This window comes from Littorina saxatilis, linkage group LG4, assembly GCF_037325665.1.
Source record: "Littorina saxatilis isolate snail1 linkage group LG4, US_GU_Lsax_2.0, whole genome shotgun sequence".
Classification (NCBI taxonomy): domain Eukaryota; kingdom Metazoa; phylum Mollusca; class Gastropoda; order Littorinimorpha; family Littorinidae; genus Littorina; species Littorina saxatilis.
The window spans coordinates 8,334,758-8,361,502 of NC_090248.1; the positions used below are offsets into that span (position 1 = coordinate 8,334,758).

The 26,745-nt window shown below is 42.9% G+C and overlaps 1 protein-coding gene across 1 annotated transcript in view; it reads left to right on the plus strand.

Moving 5' to 3' along the window:
• The window catches only part of LOC138963891 (atrial natriuretic peptide receptor 2-like), a gene marked incomplete at its 5' end in the record, with an annotated part of 26,915 nt that extends 771 nt beyond the window's left edge, over nt 1-26,144 (plus strand). The window contains 13 exon segments of the mRNA XM_070335738.1: nt 4,546-4,623; nt 6,888-6,992; nt 10,000-10,071; nt 11,997-12,165; nt 13,226-13,381; nt 14,807-14,978; nt 15,869-16,018; nt 16,454-16,577; nt 17,036-17,104; nt 17,539-17,713; nt 18,331-18,429; nt 19,753-19,844; nt 21,577-26,144. Of these exon segments, the coding sequence (XP_070191839.1) occupies nt 4,546-4,623; nt 6,888-6,992; nt 10,000-10,071; nt 11,997-12,165; nt 13,226-13,381; nt 14,807-14,978; nt 15,869-16,018; nt 16,454-16,577; nt 17,036-17,104; nt 17,539-17,713; nt 18,331-18,429; nt 19,753-19,844; nt 21,577-21,660 (1,545 nt within the window). The 3' untranslated portion in view covers nt 21,661-26,144.
• Nucleotides 26,145-26,745: the final 601 nt, after the last annotated feature.

Consider the following 26,745-nt stretch of genomic DNA (forward strand, 5'->3'; position numbering starts at 1 on the left):
GAGATGGTTTAGCACAATCACCTCTAACCTGGAAGAATAGGCCATATCGTAGACAGAAAATGAAAACGTCATTGCCAAAAGATGAACAAACCTGCTATGTTGACTGTGTCCTGTGATAGAGTGTTCTTACACTGTAGAGCAGAAGAAGGAAAGCGTAAGACATACGTTGTTGTCGTTCTTTTCGTTTTAAAAACGAACGATAATTCCATTGGCCTTTCCCATGTCCGCTTACACAAATCCCTTCGCAGAACTAAAGTTACTGGTGTCATTTGAGCAAGTCGTGTTATTGACTCGAATGAGTTCGATTCTTCGTGTGATACGATCATCTTTATACATATGACACTTAAAGCACACAGATAAAAGCATGGCGATCTGATCTCAGCGAGGTGCACCCTGGGTGTCCACACAAATGTGTCTGCTGCAGTCTTTCGTGCAGAATCAAACTGACAGGATGCTGACATATCCATTTACTTCGCTTTCCCTTTCATCTCTGATACGATCTTGTGCGGTTAAAAAGGGCCTTAAATAGCAAGTAACTGACTGTCCGTAGCACCCGCAGCTCATCGTCTGCTCCCACTTACCTCCCCCTACCTTCCCATTCCTCCCCATTCCTCCAATCGTCTCCCCTGAGCCACACTACTTGGCGCTGATTCGGGGGAAGCTAGTTCTTTATCTGTCAGAGGCAGGAGGGCTTCAAATTGATCCCAACCAAGCGACGCTGAAATCAAAATGGTGGAGGCTACTCGGGGCAGCTCATAAGACGTCGTCAAGCGTGTGTGGAGGCTTGGCCCACAAAAATGACGTCTTTGTCCACCCTGCGCTCTTTGACGCATCGATCATGGGGGGTGATAGGTTTAAAGGTGGAGTCACCAATCTTTGAGCTGTATTGGAAACCTAGCGTGTCTGTCGACCCATAGGTTCCCTGGCGTAGCGAGCAAAGTAATACTTATAGAGGGTGGAGTCACCGATTATTGGATTCACTCAAGTTAGGTCTATTCTAACAAAATTGACATTCATGACAATTGCTATACTGCTTAGTGTATTATTGGTGGTAGTTTTATGAATATAGACACTTATGTTTGGACCGCCTGCAAAAACGACGTCTCTGTCGAGCCGCACGCTACCTAAGGCCAAAAAAAAAATTGTCTGTTTAGGGTAACATGACCAAAAAAAGTAGGGTCGGTAGGTAGGTAAATTTTTTTTTTTTTTTGTGTGTGTGTGTGTGTGTGTGTGTAAATGCTATGTTGGCTGAACATTCACTTCTTATATTTGATGAATACATGTTTCAAAACTAACGTATAAATAAAACAGAGAGAAAGGGAGAGAAAGAAACGCCAAATGTCTCCTTTTAGCATTTTTACCTCTTTTTTTTTTTTTTTTTTTTTTTAAATAAAAAAAAAGTTTTTGGGTCGGCGCCAAATCGATAGGGTCGGTCGGGTTACCCTAAACCTCTGGACACATTGTAAAAGGACATCTGTATCTCGATCTCCCCTTCCCCTCCACCAGGACATCTTGACGACCCTTCGCTGCTTTCTGTTTAGAAAATATGCGATTCTTTTACAAAATCGTGTCAATGTTGCTTGTACTCTTAAAAAAATGAAATCGATCATGACTGTGATGCCTCTGAAAACGATCATACGGCTTCCTGAAAGCCATGGCAGAGTCCTTTTGTGTCTTAAACGTTAACGTTTTGATGTTTCTGTTCTCCCTTAACTGATAGGATCCCCTGGCTGATTCACTTTGGTAGAATGCTTACGCCTGGTAGGACTGATTGAAAACCTGTTGAGGCTATTGTCTTTGGCAAACAGGAACACCCAGCCTTCGATCTTCCTCCTAGCGTGTTTACAGAGACAGTTGTTCAACAGCGGGGGGGGGAAAGGGCTCTTGCTTGTCGTGTCTTGTACTTACCGGAAAAGCCGAGGGAACCAGTTTTCGTACTTACTGCCATAGCCACAGGAACCGGTTTTTGTATTTACTGGTATAGCCGCGGGAACCGGTTTTTGTAGTCACTGGTATATTAGCCACAGGAACCAGTTTTTGTACTTACTGGTTAGCCACAGGAACCAATGTTTGTACTTAATGGTTAGCCACAGGAACCAGTTTTTGTACGTTATTCTATAGCCGCAGGAACCAGTTTTTGTACGTTATTCTATAGCCGCAGGAACCAGTTTTTGTTCTTGATGGTTAGCCACAGGAACCAGTATTTTTACTTATTCGTGTGTAGCCGCAGGAACCCGTCTTTTTCACATACTCGCAAGGCCGCAGGAACCAGTGTTTGTACTTAATGGTATAGCCACAGGAACCAATTCAACTACCCTGTCACTCTTAAGTGTGGTTTCGCGATTTCTTTGTAAAGATGAACAAAGAGCACGCAGAGGTTGAAATCCATTTAGCATAATGGTTTTTTTTCAGGTTTCTCAGGCTACTGCAAAAAAAAAAAAAATAAAATATGTGTCTGCCTAGAAAACGATAAGAGTATTGGAGACTATCGAGGCATGATCGAATCCACAGGCGCTTGTTGAAGAATCCTAGCATTCAAAGTAACGCATGAGAAACGGATGGGGGAGGTGGGGGGAGGGGGGGGATAAAAAGACTAAGGAGAGGAATCAGACACAATGCAATGAGTTCGGCATCAGCATTGCAGCCGTCTGTGTGTGACACGCAAATCGTTGAAAACGCCTAAAAACGGTCTTATTGAATTGTTGAATCTGGGAACGCAAAAGAAGAAGAAGAAGAATTGTTGAATGTCTTGCCATCGTCACCGATTTACTGTTAATGTTTTGGAGTTTTTTTCATTTTTATAGAACCGATTCACCCGCTTGTAATGTTGCTTCTTTCCGCGAAAGCTAATGGAACGGCGGGAAGAATTAAGGGATGAGAGACAGTAAGTGGATAATGTTTGTGAAGCCTGCATGGAATTGATTCACCCGCCTGTGGTTTTTGCCTCATTCCGTAAAGCCACGCAAGACTAAGACTAAGGGATGAGAGACAGTAAGAGGTCCATGTTTGTGAAACCTGCATAGAATTGATTCACCCGCCTGTGGTTTTTGCCTCATTCCGTAAAGCCACGCAAGACTAAGGGATGAGAGACAGTAAGAGGTCCATGTTTGTGAAACCTGCATAGAATTGATTCACCCGCCTGTGATTTTTGCCTCATTCCGTAAAGCCAAGCGAGACTCGGAGAGTCAGACAACGGGGTGAGAGACAGTAAGAGGGTTTGTAAGGACTCTGTCATTATTATCTCCCGGCCACCGCCAACCTTTATCTGTACGCGCCAAGCACAGGCCACGCTGATTCTTATTGATTAGTGCTTTTCATTACCTCGCTGTGAAGAGACTTTGTCTGCAATAGCTTTTTTGCTCTCGGCTTGCTTGCTCCCCTGTGTGTTTCGGGATGGGGGAGGAGGGGGTGTAAGGAGTGTTTGTGTGTGTGTATGTGTTGGGGGGGGGGGTGGAGGCAGGGGGTGAGGTGGGGGGAGGATGGTGCGTGTTCCTGTTTTGTCCCCCCCTCTCCTCTCTCTCTCTCTCTCTCTCTCTCTCTCTCTCTCTCTCTCTCTCTCTCTCTCTCTCTCTCTCTCTCTCTCTCTCTCTCTCTCTCTCTGCGTGCATGCAAGCATGTGTTGTGTTATGTTGCATTAGGAAGCCGTCAATAAAAAAAGAAGGATCAAGAGTTTGTTTAATGGATTTTCGATAAAGAGTTTGCGTGTCTGTTATACGGTTTTAAGTTCGGTTTGTGACGCTTTTTTTTATTGACAGTGTTAAATCAGATTTACACATTTTCTTAAACCCAAGGCAAAATCCTTTAATTACAAGGGAGATTGCCAACCGAAGAACACATACAACTTCCATCATCGCGGCTTTGTTGCGAAGATACTGCCCATTTCTCAAACAATGTCTTCAGCTTTTGGTTTGTTCTACGTCTCTGTCAATCTTTTTTGTGTTTCTGTCCTTGCTATTTGTCGGTCCCTATCTCTCTTCCTTGCTCTCTGTCTCTATCTGTGTCTATCTGTCTGTCTGTCTGTCTGTCTGTCTGTCTCTCTCTCTCTCTCTCTCTCTCTCTCTCTCTCCCTACCCCCTATCTCTCCCTCTCTCCCTTCCCCCTATCTCTCCTTCTCTCGTCTGTCTTTCCTTCAGTCTGTCCGCCCCCCTCTCTCTCTCTCTCTCTCTCTGTCTCTGTCTCTCTCTCTCTCTGTCTCTCTCTCTCTCTCTCTCTCTCTCTCCTTCCCCCGTTCTCTCTCTCCTTCCCCCGTTCTCTCTCTCTCTCTCTCTCTCTCTCTCTCTCTCTCTCTATCTCTCTCTCCCTCTTTCTCTCTCTCTCTCTCTCTCCTCTCTCTCTTCTCTCTCTCTTTTTCTCTTTCTTTCTATCCAGCTCTTTCTCCCCCTCCGCCTCTTCCTCCCCTCTCCCTCCTCTCTCTCTCTCTTTCTCTCTCGCTCTCTCTTTCCCTCTCTTCCTCTCAATCTCTTCCTCTCAATCTCTAAAAAAAATTCTGATCAGTTTTGCTGTGTGTGTTGAAAGTTGCAAGCTAGGTATGTTCGTGTTTTGCAGGGCGCCATCGTAGCTATCAAGAAGCTGACCAAAAGCAACATCACCATCCACAAACCTCTGCTGCTCGAGATCAAGAGGGTAAGGCTTAAAGTCGGCGTCACTGAACATATTTTTGTCATTGTATCATTGGATCAGTGCATTGGTGAGTAAGTGAAAGAGAGTGATTAATTGTGACCCTCCACCACGGAATGAGTGCAATGTCACCTTTGCATGATTTTCATATTTGTACATTTTTCTAAAGAGTTGTTTATGGTCTATCCAGTGGTAAAAACCGTTTTAGAAAAGAGCAAAAACTGTTTGAGTTATAAGCCTGTTACTAAGGTGACCCTCACACTGTTTGTTACCAGACACTCCCCGGACTTATATTAAGCCTAGCGCAGAACCGCTCGAGGTGACATGCGACTCATTTCGAGGTGGAGGGTCACAATTTATTGGTTGGTTGTTTGTGTGGTTGGTTGGTTGGTTGATTGATTGATGAATGAATTGATTGTTTGGCGACGATGGAAGCTCACATGTTAATGCCAGTAGCCCGAATATCAGTATTATATTATAGTCTTTCTGCGGTTACCTGATGGTGGTATGACAGATAAGCATCTTCCATCTTACCTCAACAGTTTGAAAATATAGCGGTAGAAAGCCGAAAAATCAGGAACGGATCTAAAGCAGTCTTGTGAAAGTTTACATCAACCTTACCAACCTACGATTCAAAATAACTCGATTCATTTAAAGTGGGAAACGGTTTCCGGGATTGCAGATCAGAAGTTTAAAAGGATTTACTTCGTTATAAGGGTGATGGATTGGTGCGGCTGCGGTGTGGGGCTGTATGACAATGGTGTGACCGAGATCGGACCAGTGATCCCCCGAAATCGGCGTATGGCTGCCTGAATGGCGGGGTTAAAACGGGCATACACGTGAAAACCCACGAGTGTACGTGGGAGTTTCCATAAACAAAGAAGAAGAAGAAGAAGAAGAAGACCAGTCAGAAAATGTTATCAATGGGATGAACGCGTTTACCACGGGGAGTAACCACGCGGCTATGTATACGTCTAATAGACGGAGAAGGCAGGTGCTATCTGTGATCTTTCATGGGTCAGTCTTGTGGCCTTCCAAGCTCTTTAAAGTTCAATTTGACTTCACTGCTATGGGTAGTTTTATTAAGTAAACAAGGCTGCTCAAATTGTGTAGAGAGATGCCGACAATGTTGCAGTTGGGTATATTCGCATTGAAGTTTCGAAGCTGGACCGGCACAGCGCACGAATTGAATGTCACGATATTACGATTTTGGCTGATTTGTTTTTGCAATATATATGCACATAATTGTCTGTTTTATGTGGATAAGAATTTATTTTCTTTGCAGATTGAATTGTAGCAGGTGTCCAGTGATAAGTGCATACATTCATTAAAAATCTGATTTTGTTAAGAATTTGGGGTTAAAACGCGCAATTTCGTATATATAGACAGCTCGCCTCGGGACTTCCGTTTTTGTTACAGTGATGACTTCTTGAATATAACAATGTCAGAAGAAGGGACAACAGAATTTCACATTTCTTGTAAATTGGTGTGATGATTCCTAGTCTTACGTACGTCTTTTCTTTCCATTGATGCTAAACTTGTTCTTGATAGACGTTGTTTAAACTCCCCTTGCGCTGAAAAGAGCTCCGCTGATTGCTGTTCGCCGTGTAATAAATGTTAGAACCGATTTGCGAAAACCAATTTGTGATCAAGGAGTTTGAATGGAACCTTGTTACTGGAATGAATGGTCTGTGAGTAAACTATGCAGGGTTCAAATCCGAGACAGGAAGATTGGAAACGTCCCAAAATCAGGAATCAAAGAAAGAGGAAGGCTAACTTATGTGGAACAACAAGACGCTCGCGGGTAATTCGACCTCGGAGTCTTTGAAGTGAACTAACAGATAAATAGCCATGAGAAAATGTCGACACAATGAGGACGAATCTGGGTCGTTGCTTGCACTCAAAGATCTCAGCAAGAGAATTAGGGTGTATTTTGATTGGGCGATAAACTGTGTGTTCTGTTCTTTAATGGAAAGTAAACTGTGTGTTTTGATGGGCAATTGACTATGCCGTGTGTGGTTTAATGGAAAGTAAACGGTGTGTTTTGATGGGCAATTGACTATGCCGTGTGTGGTTTAATGGAAAGTAAACGGTGTGTTTTGATGGGCAATTGACTATGCCGTGTGTGGTTTAATGGATAGTAAACGGTGTGTTTTGATGGGCAATAGACTATGCCGTGTGTGGTTTAATGGATAGTAAACGGTGTGTTTTGATGGGCAATTGACTATGCCGTGTGTGGTTTAATGGATAGTGGATACACTGTGTTTCAGATCAAAGACCTGCAGAACGATCACATCGCTCGCTTTGTGGGGGCCTGCATCGACCCCCCGCATCAGTGTATCCTGACCGAGTACTGCCCTAAGGGATCGCTACAGGTTGGGGAATGTGTTTGTTGTTGGTGGTGATGGTGTTGTTGTTGTTGTTGTTGTTGTTGTTGCTCAAGGATACTGTACTGATTTTACATCGCTTCCTCTCTCTCTCTCTCTCTCTCTCTCTCTCTCTCTCTGTCTCTCTCTCTCTGTCTCTCTCTCTCTCTCACTCTTGCTCTCTCTCTCACTCTCCTTCTCTCTCTCTCTCTCTCTCTCTCTCTCTCTGTAACTTTCTCCCTCTCACTCCCTCTCTCTCTTTCTCTCTCTTCTCTTTCAGCCAACTCCTTGTCTCTCTCCCTCCCCCTCTCTCTCTCTTCTCTTTCAGTCCACTCCCCCCTCCTCTCTCTCTCTCTTTCTCTCTCTCTCTTTCTCTCTCTTCTCTTTCAGTCCACTCCTCTCTCTCTCTCTTTCTCTCTCTCTCTCTCTCTCTCTCTCTCTCTCTCTCTCTCTCTCTCTCTCTCTCTCTCTCTCTCTCTCTCTCAGTCCAATCCTTGTCTTTTACGGTAAGGGTCATCGGGAGGTCGTGAGTTCGAATCCCGGTCGCTGCCGCCTGGTGGGTTAAGAGTGGAGATTTTTCCGATTTCCCAGGTCAACTTATGTGCAGACCTGCTAGTGACTTAATCCCCTTTGTGTGTACATGCAAGCACAAGACCAAGTGCGCACGGAAAAGATCCTGTAATCCATGTCAGAGTTCGGTGGGTTATAGAAACACGAAAATACCCAGCATGCCTCCCCTGAAATCGGCGCATGGCTGCTTAAATGGCGGAGTAAAAACGGTCATACACGTAAAATTCCACTCGTGCAAAAAACATGAGTGAACGTGGGAGTCTAAGCCCATGAACAAAGAAGAAGAAGAGGAGAAGAGACGGTAAGGTAATTTCACCAGCATTTTCCACTTCAGCGCAACGGTACACAAATTGCAGAAATGGGACGACTTTAACTCGGACAAAATAGCGCTGAATTTCTTCCATGTTGCGCCCATCTCCCCGCCCTCACTAAACCCTTCGCAGTCATTACAGTTCTCCTCGCTCAATTTTACTTCCGCTCTCTGCTTCCTTGGAAATGTCAGTCAAGAGGGACGTGAATTCTTTTCATCCTGTCTACTCCCCCTCCCCCCACCCCCACCAGCCCACCCCAAACGACCATCTTCCGTCTGCAGACAATAAACCTGGTCTTTGAAGATGATGCAGAGACCTTTTGCTGGCTGAGCTGGTTTTAGGTCTCGAATTTCATGCGCGGCAAAAGAGGAAAAGAGTAGGGCCCAATATGGACAATGGCGGATCCTTTCCTTTGAAGTGTGACGATCAGCATAGGAGGATAGATGCGACGGTCTGTCGTTTGTGTCTGCATGAGCATGAAACTAGATTCCTCCAGGGTTTTTTTCCTCTTGGGTTTTGAGATTAATTTTGTGCTGCGGAGCTGTCATTTGGTTCAAGACGTTTCCTTTGATTGAGGTTGATGTCTCCCTGTCTCTTTAGTTCTCTCTCTGTCTCACTCACTCTGTCTCTGTCTGTCTGTCCGTCCGTCTGTCTCTCTCTCTTCCTCCCTTTGCTCTCTTTCTTTCTCTCTCTCTCTCTCTCTCTCTCTCTCTCTCTCTCTCTCTCTCTCTCTCTCTCTCTCTCTCTCTCTCTCTCTCTCTCTCTCTCTCTCTCTCTCTCTCTCTCTCTCTCTCTCTCTCTGCACTGTCCTCGATAACAATGCGTTCTCTCCTCCCTGGCACCCTCATCATCTCATCACCCCACACGTGTCCCAGCTTTTGCCATTAAATGCGAAAAAAACGAATGTTCTCTTGTTGTCTACGAGGTTCTTCCACATAACATTTTGAAATGTTGAGACCTTCCTATCTGTGATATTGATGACGTTAGTATGGTCTCCAGCTGCCATACATTAAATCTGCGTCCTCCTTGGTTTTGTTCAATAATTTGTTCTCTCCGGAGCTCCTTCTCTTCTTCGTTTTTGTTTTCTCCGTAGTTGGTGTGCTGTTGTGGTGATGGTGGTGTTGTTGTATTTTGTGTGCCCATTTTCGCATTTCCTCATTCATGTGTTTAAATGACTTTAGGTTGCTAAATGTTGCTTGGTTATGTTGTTTCATTCTGATAAGCATCGCTCCACGGCTATTGCCAGTTGTCTCTCTGACCGGACGCTACAGTCCTACGCGAATCTATCAAAATAAGAATACAGAGTTATCTCCCATATGTTTTTCGCGAGCACTGATCTAAATTTGAGATCAGTGTTCGCGAGACGAAAATGATTGCAGATTGGCCGACTTCGACAGTGATCTCCGTTCTGTTCTTCACAGTTATGATAAAGACATCGTTCTAAGGTCAAAACAAGTCGAAATGTTGGGACTGCTGCCGGAAGGAGACCGTAATATATGGTTTCATCACTGTCAACTGGTTACAGAAAAAATCGTCTGCTCCAGTGAGCGCCGAAACCAATTGATTATCACGTGACACTTTTGCCATATTTAGAGTTGTTGGCACAGTAAATACAGCCGCGAAAAATAGCTCGCTTGAAACTGTCTTACATAATTATCAATTCCTTTGTAATTTAAAAATTACAAAACACCATGAAAAATCATTATCGACGATCGCTAATCTACTTATATCAATAATACATTACAAAAAGCTCTAAATATGTAAAAAAAAAAAATTAAAAAAAAATCCGTTTCCTTGCCAGACAAGGACACTCAAGGCATCCTGTCAGGGAGAGAATGAGCCAAACTTATTTTGACCTGAGTTCAGGATGATGTTGTTTATGTTATCAGTTATGTGTTTATGTATTTATTTAAAGTTGTATTGTTTAATGTCTTATTTTTTTTAATGTTTTTATTCATTTATGTATGTATGTATCTATCTATTCAATCAATGTATTTGTGTATTTGCCCATTCACGTATCCATGGATCAATGTCATCTGTTTCAGTTATTTATTTATGGACACCTACCAGTTGATAAATTTGATCATTCTTTGATTCATCCCTTCATCCTTGTATCTCGTGTGTGTGTGTGACAGGACGTGTTGGAGAACGACGAGATCAAGCTGGACTGGATGTTCCGTTACTCCATCATGCAGGATGTTGTGCGGGTCAGTACAATTTGTTATAGCATTCACTGGATCACGCTTTGAACTACGCAATCGTCGTGTACGACCCCTACTTTAAAAGACGGATTCAACGTAAGAAGTATTGGTCGTACATAACCCACGCTATCCGGATTGGGATAAAGTCTTTGCAGCGTGTGGGTCGTACACGACCCACGCCATCTGAATAGGGTTAAACATTGTAAATTCCTTCTTTAACTCCATATGGTTCGCCTACGACCCATTGCTCAAATTACGTTATTGTTTATTTGTTTGTTTTCAAAGATAATCCATTAGAAAGTGGTCGAGGGGAGGGTTCTACGGTGTTGGATGATTACGTGAAGTCTTAATCAACAACTCCCAAGAGTTTCAGAGATACATATAGTTTTGAGAGGCTCTGGGTCGTCCACAACCCAGGAAGCACGGTAAAGGTTAAACAAGATGTTATCAAACTTAAGTACAGTCGTACCTGTCTATGACGACCTCCCAAGGGACCAACCAAAAGTTGTCCCCAGTGTCAGATTGTCGTTACGGAAAGGTCAATTACATGTATATGAAAGAACCTCGTCGGGGTGGTCGTAATTGGCAGGTGGTCGTTATCAAGAGGTGGTCGCTTCGTTCAATAATGAATTTTCTCGATTTGCTCTATAAATCCCTTAGTGCACTGGGATGTCTCAATAACTTTAATAATAATAAATCACTTTTCTATAGTACAAGTCCCGAATTCACAGCTCCAAGCGCTTTACAATTCCAATAAACACACACACACACACACACACACACAGTTGTGTTCAGACTAACAAGCTTACGCTCAGTGGCTTCATTTTCTGTAACTGCATGCCATCATTTTTCTTGTTTGTGCTTCGTCTTCTGAAATCCTGCCGTGACATTTGGATTCATATCCAGGGCCGGACTACCGGGGGGGTTATGGGGGTTGCGCAACCCCCCCCCCCCCCTCAGCCTAAACATGTACCTCACTTATGTAAAACATTTGTTATCATTGTTTATTTTATGCCGTTTCATGCAAGGAGCGACCATTTTCCTTTCTCAGAATATGACCTACCCATCAGCTTCAGGGAACATCCCCCTGGACCACCACAGGCAACCCCCCCCCCTCCTCTTAGCCTAGTCCGGCCCTGATATCTATCTTCAATATTGCTCACACACCCAGATTTTAATGACAGGGCGGGGTACTCTTATCCCGTTTAACTATATTTATCATGTGACGGCGTTACCAATGATGTAATCAACCGAAGAGTACATATAATAATTATGTCGTAAGTTCGGGTTGACGTCAAATGAAATAAATCTAATGTGATAAACTCTGACATACTCTGGTAAGGATAAAATATGCCTGCCTGTGTCAAAAATATCGTGTTCTGGTAATGTCAAAAAGTGCCATATTCTGACTGGGTCAAACTTGAAATATTTTTACAAGGTCAAAAACAGCAAATTCTTATTGGGTCAAAAATGATATTTTCTGATAAGGCCAAAAGTGGCATTCATAAATGTCTACCGCCTGGTAACAATTAATAACAGCGGTAGAAAATAGCAGTGTAGCTAACTCTTCGCAATCATTCGAAACTGACGAGCATCCGAAGAGCACCTACTGTACGTGTTACAAAACGTTCCCCCTGCAACATTAGGCCCCCCCACACACACACACACACATACACTCTCTCTCTCTCTCTCTCTATCTCTCTCTCTCTCTCTCTCTCTCTCTCTCTCTCTCTCTCTACCCCCACCCCCAACAGGGTATTGCATACGCATACCTACACAGCACATATATTCCCGGCCACGGCAACTCGGAAGAGCACCAGCTGTGTGGTCCAAAGTTGCTTCGTTGATATGTCCCGGTTAGGCAGCAATGAAAGCTTCAACATAAAAGTGTAACTCAATTGTTCTTATGGTAAGCTCTCTCTCTCTAACAGGGCATGGCATACCTACACAGCACGGAGATCCACAGTCACGGCAACCTGAAGAGTACTAACTGCGTGGTGGACAGTCGCTTCGTGGTCAAGATCACTGACTTTGGTTTGCATCACCTCAGACAGCATTACCAGGACGAGACAGAGAAAGAAACCTTCGCCTGGTACCAGCGTAAGTGTTTGCCCTTTGCATTGGTCAATGATATGGAACGCGAGTGTTTTTGGTACGTCAAGTACAAAATGTGTCCAGTTATTTTTACAAAATGTTCGAGATCTTTAAATTTCGTTTGTGCCTGTTTTTTCTTGATAAAAAAAAAGTACCTGTCGTTTTGCTACCGTCACGACTCGAAAGATGTTAAGTTCTTAGCATGCCATTGGTCGAAATATTTGTCACTGATAATACATTTTGGAAAGGAGCAGTGAAATATAAGGATCTTAACAATGTTCTTGAAATAACTGGACATTTATTTTACTTTGTGGTGCCAACACAACTGATGACATTTGTAACTAAGAAATAAGAAAATCCTGATGTAAGTCATTATTTCTTCAGTAACATATTTAATAGATTTCATAAACTTGCAAGGAGGGAAGGTATTTAAGAAAGGTTTGTTTATGTATTCATTTGTTAGGGTATGCCACACCTTCTGCCAGTTTCTGCTGATTGTGGAAATTATCAGCTATCTTCAGTGTGTTTGTGATGATTGTTTACCCGGGCCAAAGACTCAACTTCCTTTAGCAATCTTGCATGCAATTATTTATGGTCTTATTTTGCAGTCTAGCGAGGCATTAGACTTTGTCGATGTTGCTGTTATTTGCGTTAAATTACCAGCGTTAGTTGTTTTAATGCTTGTTTGTCTCCTTGATCAACGTTTCAATTAAATCATACGATCTTGAGGAATTGGTCCGACTTGGCGTTAGTTACCCTGATGATCATGCGTAACATCCTGGAATGCCTCGATTTAAACCTATCGGGGGCTTTTATGATTGGGTGCAAGCGTACTTTACACGAACAGACTTCTGTTTGTTTCCCAGTATAGCTATGTTTCTTTCATGGCTAGAGTAAATTGGTACCTTCACCTGCAGAAAAAGAGCTGTCCTCTTTAAATGCAGGGCAAGATTAATAGGAGCTTCTTTTCTTTCGTTCTTTCGTTGTTGTTGTTTTCTTTCTTTCTTTTTGCCTTTTTTGAAGACGTTTCAATTACAGGCTTATGTTTTCACTGTTCTTTATGTAGGCCAATTATGGTGTGCGCCTGAGCTGCTGCGCATGACGTCACGTCCGCCGGAAGGAACGCCAAAAGGGGACGTGTACAGCTTTGCAATTATATGTCAAGAGATCGTCTACCGCAGTGGAGTCTTCCACTTGGAGAATGTCGACTATTCCAAACAAGGTTTGATTCACATTTAATGAAGAAATGTCAGTATGAAAAAAGATCAGTGAAGAAGGATGCACTAAGAAAAAAATATAATAATAATTTATCAATGGAGGCAAAACGTAAGGGTTGAAGCAGCATGCATGAAACTGAGGTCCAAAAAAAAAGAACAAAAAAAGGTGTGATTGACACTCCATATGTCTGTATAACCCTCTGCCCCACTTTTCGTCCTCTGCTCCCCCCCCCCTATGCCCCATCCCCATCCTCTCTCTAACCTTGGCCCCTGCTACCGTGTGTCTTTAAGAAACACGCATGTTGCTACTTTGAGATTTTTTCTTCAGCACTGTAATTGACTTGCCTGTGACAAAATCCAAAAAGTAAATAGATGTTGTCCGTCATAATGATAAGTTTAAGATAGATAATTTTCTTCGGTACATCTGAACCTGTCTGTCCATTTTTGTTTGTTTGTTTGTTTGCTTAACGCCCAGCCGACCACGAAGGGCCATATCAGGGCGGTGCTGCTTTGACATATAACGTGCGCCACACACAAGACAGGCTTCATGTCTCACCCAGTCACATTATTCTGACACCGGACCAACCAGTCGTCTGTCCATTTGTATCTCGCACATTGTCAATACAAGATTACTAAGACATTCAACATTCGTTTACTTGCTTGCCTAATGATTATGGGGTCCTGATTTGGCCTATATGTGACCCTCCACCACGAAATGAGTCGCATGTCACCTCGCGCGGTTCTGCGCTAGGCTTAATGTAAGTCCAGGGAGTGTCTGGTAACAGTGTGAGGGTCACCTTAGTCACAGGCTTATAACTCAAACAGTTTTCGCTCTTTTCTAAAACGGTTTTCACCACTGGATAGAGCATAAACAACTCTTTATGAAAATGTAAAAAATATGAAAATCATGCAAAGGTGACATTCGACTCACTCCGTGGTGGAGGGTCACATATGGTCCGCTGGACCCAAAAAGCAACAACTAACTAACCTAATGATTATAAAGTAGAACCCCCCTTTTTGGACCTCGATAAATTTGAGAGAATCAGGTCTTTAACAAGAGGGAGTCTTAAAACAATGGGTTCATTTACAGAGATTATGAACAGAAAGTCTGAGATGTAGGTAGTCTTGAAATGGGCCCGTCTCACGACCAACCCTGGAGGAGTTTTACTGTCCTTCAGACGATGTTTGTTTGTTCGCTTGCTTGTCTCTAGACTCTGTAGCACTCGTACGAATACGAACGTTTAACTATGGTGAAGCTTTAGCCTCTTCACAAGGGAAAGGGGGACGGGGCCATACACAATTTTTCGAAAACATGTAGGCCGAACTGATATAACGAAACCATGAGTACCACAGCGCTTATTCCACATTGCATTGGATCCATATGCAGAATTACAGTAGCACTGATGTTGGTCTGTGGTGTGTATGAACAGAGGTGTACGAGAAGGTCAAGAAAGGGGTCAAGCCCATCCTGCGGCCCACCCTGGAGGAGTTTGACTGTCCCTCAGACGAGCTGGCCACTGTCATCAGACGATGCTGGGCAGAGGACCCCGCCGAGCGACCCGACTTCCAGACACTCAAATCTCTCATCAGGAAACTCAACAGGTAATACAATGATGGATATGTTCACCAGACACTCAAATCTCTCATCAGGAAACTCAACAGGTAATAAATGCTAGATATGTTCACCAGACACTCAAATCTCTCATCAAGTCTCTCATCAGGAAACTCAACAGGTAACACAATGATGGATAATCTCTCCAGACACTACAATCACTGATAAAAAAAAACTCAACAGGTAATCAATGCTAGATATGTTCACCAGACACTCAAGTCTCTCATCAAGTCTCTCATCAGGAAACTCAACAGGTAATACAATGCTAGATATGTTCTCCAGACACTCAAATCGCTGATCAGGAAACTCAACCGGTAATACAATGCTAGATATGTTCTCCAAACACTCAAATCTGTCATCAGGAAACTCAACAGGTAATACAATGCTAGATATGTTCTCCAGACACTCAAATCGCTGATCAGGAAACTCAACAGGTAATACAATCCTAGATATGTTCTCCAGACACTCAAATCACTGATCAGGAAACTCAACAGGTAATTCAATGCTAGAAAGGTTCTCCAGACACTCAAATCGCTCATCAAGAAGCTTAAACGAGTAATGCAATGATAGGCAAGTTCGTTCGTGAAATTCGGCGTGTGTAGCATTTTAGAGCTTTTCAATGCAGTTTGACTTCTCAAGGTTCTAGCCAGCTACATGTTATACTGCCACTGTGTCAGCGGCATTCAGGGACGGGTTAATAATAATGAGACAATAAAAGAAACTTAGCCGAGTAGGCGTTGACTTCTACGATCTCTATATCAAGATGACGAGAGTAGAAAGGAATAAAAAGCTAAACATTAGCAGTCTGTGTTTCGGATTTTCCCTTAGACCTTTTTGTTTGCCACTCGTCGAAGTTGAGTTGTAGATTGTCTTGTTTCAGAAACGGCGACAAGGGGAACATCCTGGACAACCTGTTGTCTCGCATGGAGCAGTACGCGAACAACCTGGAGGCCTTGGTGGCCGAGAGGACGCAGGATTACCTGGAGGAGAAGAAACGCGCTGAGGACCTCCTCTACTCCATGCTGCCAAAGTGAGTGTCGTATTATGGGTGTTGGTGTTGAGTGTTGTGGTGATGATTTTGACTCACCTGAGTAATTGGTGAGATTTAGTACTGGGCATTGTCCACCTGTGAACAAAAAACCCTTAAAGTTGAGGCTATTTCGGATATTTTTGAAACTAGAGCTTCGCCCTTCAGACCGGACTAACGTTTTAGAATGGCTGCAAACGCAGAAGAAGAAGAAGAAGAAGAAGATTGATTAACTTGTCCATTGATTTCTGAGAAATGATCTGACCGACAAGTAATAGTGTAGACAGATTTACTGATCGATTGTTGGTAATACGGATGGTGGTGGTCGCAGAAAGGCACGGGATTATTCAGAGGATGAGGGCCTTCAGTCTCTACTCGATGCTACCAAATTGAGTGCCGTGGTGTTGCTGTTGTTTTATTTATGTCGATGATGTGCAGGTCCGTGGCGAGCTGTTTGATACGAGGGCAGTCGGTGGTGGCGGAGACGTTTGAGAATGTCACCATCTACTTCTCCGATATCTGTGGCTTCACTGCCCTCTCTGCCGCCAGCACACCCATGCAGGTACATCCGACATTCTAACAGATTCTTATTTTTCACAAGAATTTACGCTAAATTAAGTTTCAGTACCGTTACCGTATATGTGTCGTAGCTTGTTTATACAACTCGTTGAGAGTTTGAAAAAAAAACCATCAGAGTGCAAAGTAAGTTAGTAAAGTAGAGCTTATAGTCTATGTGATCCTAAAGTCAGGTGTATTTTGTTTCGTTTTTAAATTCGTACTTTTTAACAGATCATCTATTTTACATGTCGAATTTGGTATACCGGAGCATGTACAAAAACACAACGCATAACGTTACCATCAAGTGGTCCTTTGGTGCAAGGGAGATAATAGGTGGGGTTCGATGCTCAATGAGCAAGCTCAGGGTGTTGTCCCTTTGCACAGAGCAAGGTTTCTTTTTTTCACTCAGTCTCGGCGATTACTTTTTTTTATGTTTATAATTATGTGTTGTGTCTTTCACAGGTGGTGGCGCTGCTCAATGATCTTTACACAATGTTCGATTCCATTTTGGAAAACTTTGATGTTTACAAGGTAAGTCTGTAAGCGATAAATAATCGATGTGACTTTTGTTTTTATGATGGCTTCATGGTCATTCTTATGAGCATGTTTTTTGATCTTTTCTACTTTCACTTGGAATAAATAGTGGAAACGTGTTTAGATAATTATGTTATTGGCAATGTTGACAATGGAGTACTATAAAGTTAGTTACAGTGTGTCATGACTTTTCTGATGCTTTTATTTATATTTTTGAAAGCGTTGCTCCAGTAAAACTATTTTAAAGCACGTGTTTTCAACATATTCTAAACAAGTCTAAAGTTTGTTTGCGCTTCGGCTTTCTTGTCATCTACTACTGGTTTGTGCATCAGCATGCTTGCAATTGCCGGAAGGTAAATAAGGCGAAGAGAGTAGAGATAAAAGTGTTCATACATGATGTCGTCCATAACAATGGGGTGTATGCTTTCCAGGTGGAGACGATAGGTGATGCCTACATGGTGGTGTCAGGACTTCCGTGCAAGAACGGCAAGCGACACGCACGTGAGATTGCCCGGATGTCGCTGGCCCTTCTCAACGGCGTCAAGTCCTTCAAGATCCGACATCGGCCTGAGGACAAACTCAAACTCAGGATAGGCCTCCATACGGGTGAGTCTGGGTGGAAGAAACAGTCAATTGCACATACGTTTTGTTGGATTTTGTTGTTGCTTATTGTGTAGCGTAATTAGGAACATGGTTTGAGTAAAGGTGCATTGAAGACTGTAACGCTGCGAAGACATGACGTACGAGGAGCAAGTGAACTGGAGAGTAATCACATCAGAACAGTGGGATTTTTTTATGAATTATAATCGTAACCGACAATAAAGACCAAAACGAAAGGAACAGCGAAAAAAAGAAAGCCCCAGTGTGTTTATAAACTACTCAGGATATTGAGTGTTTGTATGTGCCCAAGTGGAGGGCTGATCGTATCCCATGTAACAGCCTCATCCCATGTAACAGCCTCATCCCATGTAACAGCCTCATCCCATGTAACAGCCTCATCCCATGTAACAGCCTCATCCCATGTAACAGCCTCATCCCATGTAACAGCCTCATCCCATGTAACAGCCTCATCCCATGTAACAGCCTCATCCCATGTAACAGCCTCAACAAATCTGCGGAGTTATACACGAGTGTCTACACGGGAAAGCTGGTAACTTAAAGCCGAACAAGGACAAAGAAGAAGGTAAAAGACACATGAGTAATATGTTGTTGACTGTGTGCAGGTTCCGTGGTGGCGGGCGTGGTGGGACTGAAGATGCCGCGCTACTGTCTGTTTGGTGACACTGTTAACACTGCATCTAGGATGGAGTCCAACGGGCTGCGTGAGTTCTCTCCCTTTACTTCGTTCACCTCCCTTTACTGGCTGCTTCGCCAATGATAAAACATACTACAAACAATGTTTTCAATTTGTTTTCGAACGGCGGTCTTTTTAAAAAAACCTCTTTTTTTTTTGTTCTCCCTTCCAGCTCACATGCTTTATACCACAAACTTGAAAATGCATGAACAGCACATTTCAAAACGATAACAGAATACGGCATATTGTCCATTACCACAATGAACAAGGGTGTCTTTTCGATGATTACGACGATTCACGATGAACAACTGTCAGTGTAGACCACACTGACTCTTATACAACAGAAATTATGATGATTGATTGATTGATTAAACTTTTTCATTGATTTCTGAGAATGATCTGATTGACTAGTTAGTAATAATATAGACAGATTTACTGATTGATCGATTAAGTTGTGAAAGAAACATTTGCAAGTCAGCAACGACTTTCTCTTGAAATTATAAAAAATCTCTTGCAGAGTAAATGAGACAGAAATAAATCAGATTCGAACCTCATTGTGTAGACAAGGGAGGTTCAGGGTAAAGTCGTTTTAGGAAACGTTTCGCAGAGAACACTCGAGTCCTCAGGGGGACCTTTGTACTATTGGCTATAATAATTATAATAATAATAATGAGGATGTGTATATGGCACAAATCCTAAAACAGTTCTAAGCGTCTCACAAAAACATACATAAATGAGTGATTGTTAATGAGTGTTTGATAATGAGTGATTGATAATGAGTGATTGATAATGAGTGTTTGATAATGAGTGTTTGATAATGAGTGATTGATAATGAGTGTTTGATAAATAGAGAATACTACATGGCTTGCTGTGTCGTACCAGATTTACACGAGTTTTTTGTTTAAATATTGAACTGCGAGTGAATAATGATTGATTGATTGATTGATTGATTGTTGTTGCTTTTTGGGTCCAGCGGACCATATAGGCCAAATCAGGACCCCACAAGTTTAACATTACACATATTTAAATTAAACCAATTTCAATAAACACAATCAGGAACGTCACCCGAAGGGAACACAAAAGCTAAATCGAAACCCTACGTGACAAGGATTTTTAACATTCAAATCTTAAAATAAAGGCCAGATTCCCTTAAAAATCCAAAGTGAGCTGTAGAGCTGACCTCTGTAAAAATATGTTTCAAACTAGAGGTGTCAAAATACTTCACTCGTTGATCATACAGATCAGCGCATTCGGTGAGAAAATGGCTCACAGAAAAACTATTAAGTGATTAATAATGAGTGATTGATAATGAGTGATTGATAATGAGTGACTGAGTGATGTTTGTTTGCAGCATTGAGGATCCACATGAGTCACGACACCAAGGAGATCTTGGACGAGTTTGGTCACTTCATCGTCGAACTTCGCGGAGAAGTAGAAATGAAGGTAGGCCACAAATCGGAGACACTGTCCTGTATTCCACCAATTGTAGTCTGGTCTTGGGGATACTGAGGAGTTTAAAAAAAAATGTGTTTGCGAAGAAGGTTATTGTGCCTGTGTTGTCTGTTCTACTGTATAGACACTATGTACAGTCGAACCTCGTTTTTAAGATCTCCCAAAGATTTGAGAAAATCAGGTCTTAAAATGGAGGGAATCTTACAATGGAGGGAGTCTTACAATGGAGGGAGTCTTACAATGGAGGGAGTCTTACAATGGAGGGAGTCTTACAATGGAGGGAGTCTTACAATGGGGGTAAATTCAAAGAGGTTATGAACACAAAATGTGAAAAAGTAAGGTCTCACAGTGGGGGAATTCTCACATTTGGGTGTCTTAAAGGGACTTTCCACTGTACTTCTACTCGGCAGCGCTGACTGCCAGCACCGACACATAATCATCCAGCTGGATCTCCAAACTAACCCCATGACGCTACTTGATACCACCTCCGGCTCGGATGCCTCGTTGACCGGGAGCAAGAGCGCGACAACCATCCCTCCCTTGCGGTGGCCCTTTTCTTCTCTTCTCCCCCCCCCCCCTCCCTCCCCCCCCCTCCCCCCTCACCCCCCTCCCCCCTCCCCCCCTCTTCCCCCGGTGATTAGCAGTCAGGGTTGCTCCTCGGACTGGACGCCTTGCACACAAGCCAAAGTTGTGGAAGCGGTTTCGGATCGTCTGACCACGAACAACAGTGTTGGTGGTAGCGTTGCCTAATGTTGTTTGCCGTAGCCATTCTTTGTTGCATGGCCTGCCTCTGAATGAAGCGATCCTCTCTTTGTGTGGTGACTCTGGGCCGACCAGAACGTTGTCGCTCCTGCACTCTTCCAGTTGCGTGGAATCTCTGTTTTAGTCTGATGATGACAGAGGGAGCCACTGCAAGCCTCTGGGCCACATGCCTGGCAGCAACACTGTCTTGTAGCCATCCTATTGCCCTTCCTCTATCCAAATCGCTGTTTTCTTCGTGGGGGTATGTTGCTACTGTGCATAATTGTGTCAGCGTGTCAACCTTTAAACACAAGCTGGTGAGCGATGTAGCACGTGCATCACAACCTTTTGCCCTGGCATGCGTTCCGCAAATTTCATGGGGCTATAAAAAAAAACACCCTTTTTCTTCCAAAATGCAGAAGCTTTTGAGAAGTCCCACAAAAGGAAATAACTCTGCCTGCCAAACAAAATTCTAGGTCAAGACTCATTGTTCATTTGTTAATTCAAACACATTAATCTTATTATTATGTCAATGTTTAATTTTTTGGCAATGTTTTATAATTAGATCCGTTTTTTCAACCGATCCTTAACTTTTTTTGAAGAGTGTATAGACATTACCTGATGTAAAATGAATCTATTTGCTGAATATGGTTGGGAAATGATTGGTTATTATTCCTTTTCGTCTCTTCAGTATGAATAACCTTGTAATTTGAATGGGTGTGGTGGTGTGTGTGTGTGTGTGCTTTTTTTTCTAAATCGCAAAGATGAGCACTCAGACGCATCTGCCTAGTTTTTATGACGGTTAGTATAGATCTGGTGCATGTACTAGAAAGTTTAACCATAAAACAACCATCACTGGACTATTTCTTATTAACCTTTTTGTTCCCACAGGTCGAGGCAAACAGATGGCGTACTGGCTTGTCAAAATTATTGAATAATAAAATAATCATCACTGACTGCACTATTTCTTTTTGTTTTCCAGGGCAAAGGCAAGCAGGTGACCTACTGGCTGAACGGGGAGGAGGAAGCACCAGCCGACAGCCTGCTCAACCACGGGCTGTTGTGACCTCCACCCTCTGATCCTATGCAACGAATTGTGACCTGTCCTGTGGGACGGCCGCTGTCCTTGACCCTGCCTACGTCACTTCCGCCGTGGCAGAATTCTGGTTACGGCACGTTTTGATGACTGCACCGTGCTTGCAACTCTTCTCCAAAGTGTCACAGTGGCAGAACTCTGCTTACGGAATATGTTGTTCACTTAACTCTGTCCTGGTGCCGTAGTGGAAGAACTCTGGCTACGGCACTTGTTGATGCCGCATTCTGTACTGGTGGTGTATGTATTGGCCATGATACTTTTTGATGACATCACTCTGTACTGGTGGTCTACGTTCTGGTCACTGTTCATTACTTTGTTGCCTACAGTTCTGTGCTTGCAGATCTCAGGATTGCAGAGCTATGGCTACTGCACTCTTTGGTGACTTGTACTGGTGACGTGTGGTGAACATTGGAAGACCTCTGACCATGGTACTATTTGATGACTATCTTGCACTGACATTTTATGATCCACAATGGAAGAATTATGGCGCTTATGATTACAACATTCCGTACTGGCGACGCCGCATTGTCAACACCACGTATATGGCACCTTCTGGTATGATTTGATGACTTTTCTGTGTGTTGGTTCCGTATGGTTCACAGTGGAACAACTCTTGCTGCAGTATATTTTGGTTACATCTTTACGCACTAGTGGCTTCTGCGCTGATCACTGTCTTTGGACTTCGCCATGGTCACTTCTTGAACTATGATCACTGAAATAACGTATGGTCACTGAAACAAATGCGTTTCTTTTTAAGTACTGTACTGATAAAGTATGGTCCGCAACCGGAGAACTCTGACCAAGGCCATTTTTGTTGGTATTGGTGGTGTACGGTCTACGGTGAAAGATTTCCAGCTACATCACTTTTTGGCGACTCTCTACAATCCTGGTAACGACTGTTTCTAGCCACTCTTCTCAGACCTTGTCAACACGGCCAGATCTTCCTTTGGAGAAATCAAGTGCAGGCGAGCTGTTGAGAGCTTCTCATTGGATGAAGCCATACCAGGGATGTACAGTTATTGTCTCAATGTTTTGTAAGATAAGCCACTTTTGCGACAGGATAAGGTAGCTTTGCGACAGAATAAGGTAGCTTTGCGACAGGATAAGGTAGCTTTGCGACAGGATAAGGTAGCTTTGCGACAGAATAAGGTAGCTTTGCGACAGGATAAGGTAGCTTTGCGACAGGATAAGGTAGCTTTGCGACAGGATAAGGTAGCTTTGCGACAGAATAAGGTAGCTTTGCGACAGAATAAGGTAGCTTTGCGACAGGATAAGGTAGCTTTGCGACAGGATAAGGTAGCTTTGCGACAGAATAAGGTAGCTTTGCGACAGGATAAGGTAGCTTTGCGACAGAATAAGGTAGCTTTGCGACAGGATAAGGTAGCTTTGCGACAGGATAAGGTAGCTTTGCGACAGAATAAGGTAGCTTTGCGACAGAATAAGGTAGCTTTGCGACAGAATAAGGTAGCTTTGCGACAGGATAAGCCACCTTTGCGACAGAATAAGGTAGCTTTGCGACAGGATAAGCCACCTTTGCGACAGAATAAGGTAGCTTTGCGACAGAATAAGGTAGCTTTGCGACAGAATAAGGTAGCTTTGCGACAGGATAAGGTAGCTTTGCGACAGGATAAGGTAGCTTTGCGACAGAGCAGCCTGCGACAAGTTGTGAAGCCTTTTTGAAATCTTCACTCGTGATAACATCTTTTTGAAAAGCGCTTTAGATGTTTTTGTTATTTATTTATTTATTTTGCCCAACCGTTTATAGTAGCGGTCCAAAACTGACCAAGTTTGAGACCTCTGCGACCAAAAACTATTGTTTCATAGGCTGTAATCTCAAAAAGTATGGTTATTTTATTATTGTATTTTGTCTCTTCGTTGGTTGTTAGCTTTATTGTCGTGTGTTTGTGCTGCACTGAACAAAACAGTGATTGACTGGTGAGCTTAGCACTTCTACAGTGTGTTAGTGACCGTTTGATTTTGCGGCAGTAAAACATTTTGTTTTCATCGAAAACGAGAAATCTTGGTGGTGATGATCACATGTGACTGTGCAGGAGACATTTCCAGTGGAACTCCTTTTTTGTGTCGTGATTTTCATTGCAGTAAAGTATATCATATCGCCGCTTTCACCAACACAAAGTGGATAGTGAGATGAGTGATTAGCGGGTAGGGTGGACATATTATGGTTGTATAATGACACACTGGAGTATAATGGCACAAGTTTTAATGGCGTTTAGCTAAGATGCATCTCTTTTCGACGATTTCTGAGTTCTTTGAAGGTCTACAACACGTCGAAATGAAATACTTCCACTGGTGGCACTTTGGGGTAACTTGTACTGACTGAAATCTTTTGAGTGAGATTGTTAAAACTTGCAGTTGTGGTCTCATTATTAATGTCTGTAACATCTACATTATTTATTCGTTTAGAAATACACCAGTCCCTTAATTTGTTCAGTCTCAATTGCGCCCTAGGATGTCGAGGACATGACATAGTGTGAGGATGCGATCTGTGAGAAAACGTTCTGCTGTGACGGCCTACCTTCTACGTGTAAATCGTTGACAAACTGTGATCTGACAATATCATTTGTGTGTAGATGCGTGGTACCATGGTTGTCTAAAGAGCACCAATGGCCTTGTACCTCCGTCTTCAGCTCTCCTGGTTTTCTAGTTATCCCAGTTTTCTTCTGGTAGACGATTTGCCGACCAAAGCTGACGGGCATCGTCTGCCCGGGTTTCTCCGGGGTGTCCTTCCCCGATGAACCTGTCATTGGACATGTAAGGCATTTTGTAGAAGTAGTGGAGCCACCCTCTACCCCACCCCGTCCTGGTAGGAACATCGCCAGTTGGTTCGGGACTGCTTATATTTGCTAAAGCTAGCTTATTCGCAGCTAACCCCTATATCTAAGGGCCGTTCATTATCCACCACCTGTGACCCACTGGGTTGGGGATGGTCGCCGCGCTACTGATTTGGAGGTAGCCTGGTCCCAGTTGACAAACTAAATCATGCCAAGTTGAGATATTGTGTGAGGATCTACTTTGCAGGTCTACCTGAAGATGTTGCCTAGGCTACAGCGAGCGTTTGCTGTATTGTACGTAAAACAAGTGATCTCTGTGGACATATCTGTTGGGCAAAGCGGCTAGCGCACACACAGTTAAGTCTTTTATTTAGTGGTAAAAACCAGTGTGAAAAGTCAACTTCGCCGGCATACGTTCTACGATGTGTGGATGTTACTAATTCGGCACAATGAGCTTTTTCTGTGTTCTGTGCACGTAAAACAAACGACTTGCATACTCAAATGCCCGTGCTGTATTCTGTTCATAAAACTCTGAAGCGACTTGCATTAAAATGCCAGTGATGTATTCTACACGTCAAAAAAGTGATATCTATGAACATTTTTTTTGTTTGGGACAAAGGCACTTGCGTACACACATACAGTTGGGAACTTTTACGAGCTACCATTCTTAGAACATGTCGGTAGGTTCAGTTCCAAATGTTATCGTTTACAAAAACAGAAATGTGTTGAGGCTTTCACTTATGGCTCCAGCATCTATAACCTAAATACCGTACTCAAAATGTACACGAATAACAGAAAGGTTAACTGTATGTAACGTTTAATTAAAAAAAACGAAACATTTGCAAGAATTTCGAAGCTCTATCCCATCTCCCCCCCCTTTCCCCGTCGCGATATAACCTTCGTGGTTGAAAACGACGTTAAACACCAAATAAATAAATAAAATAAAGAATTTCGAATTATAAGTCTTTGAAGCGGACACACAAGATACACAAGGGACACAACTCGCATTTAGCATTTGAAGGGGGCAATTTGGGTCTCTCCTTGAGCAAGAATGGATGAATTACGTTTCTCAAAAGCCACCGATTGATTCTTTTCAAAATTCCATCTCACCACAGCAAGCAGTCAGGGTGGCGATTGTTGGTATTGTCTTACCCCACGTGACAGCCTGACCAGATCTGTGGAGTGGGCCTTCAAACTCAAGAGGTCAACTAAAGTTTCTAATACAGGGGTTACGACTGGCTCATTCTGATTCGTTTCTCAACAACCATTAATACGTACCATCAACATGCTGTGCTCTCATTGGCTAGATTATTGGGCAGTTTCAAATGAAACACACGCTGCCAGTGGCTAGTCTTTGTCTGTGATATAACACGTCACGTATCTTGTGACCTGATATCTTTCTCAAACGTTTTTACATGGACAGTTTTTATTAGTGTGTCGTTGTTACAAGTTTTCAGTTTATATTAGATTTGTTTGCGGAGCAAAGTCTTCTTTGTTCATTCTTTGTGTACAAAATATCTGCCATCGATTATATTCGTTGACCTTGTACTTTGAATTAGAAAAGAGTTACACTCCGTTTGCTGTAAGATATCCAGTCTGTTTGCTAGGAGTGGTTTGCCGTTTTTGCTACTATGTCTACCTTCAACCCCCCCCCCCCCCCCCCCCCAATGAAAAGTGGGGTTTTTTCACAGTTGGTGCAGAAAGAGATTAAGCGCAGCAGTAGATTGTGTGTGTAATTGTATGCCATTTTCCTTTTAAAAAAAATGGTTTTACTGTCATCTTCTCGCAAGACTCAGGTGTCCAAAGTCATACCACTGGCACAGTCAAATACTTAGCAAATACCTTATGTAACTGAATGTTTTTTACTGACAAGAATTGAGATTTAAGGCGGGCCTTTTCTTACAATGTGACCTTGAAAGACTTGGATTTGCAGAATAAGCCTACTGAAAGACGTACAACATTAGCTCGCTGAAATAGCCGTAAATCAGCAAATTCCAAAGATTAAGTCACAAAAAGACGAAGATATGGATGCGCAAATCCGTGGCATTAGTGAAACGAAATAATTATTTGCTTTAACGCCATAACATAAACTAACTGTTGGTTAAACACTGCTTTATTCTCAGTCACGGTTTACAAAGACACTCAATCTTTAGACCACAAGACACGTATTACCTTTACTTGTCCCGGGGTCAAAGTGTGCAGAAAAAAAGTCTGCTTCCCTGTAACGCAGCTTTTCATCGTGTTGGAAGTGTGGTGGAATTTT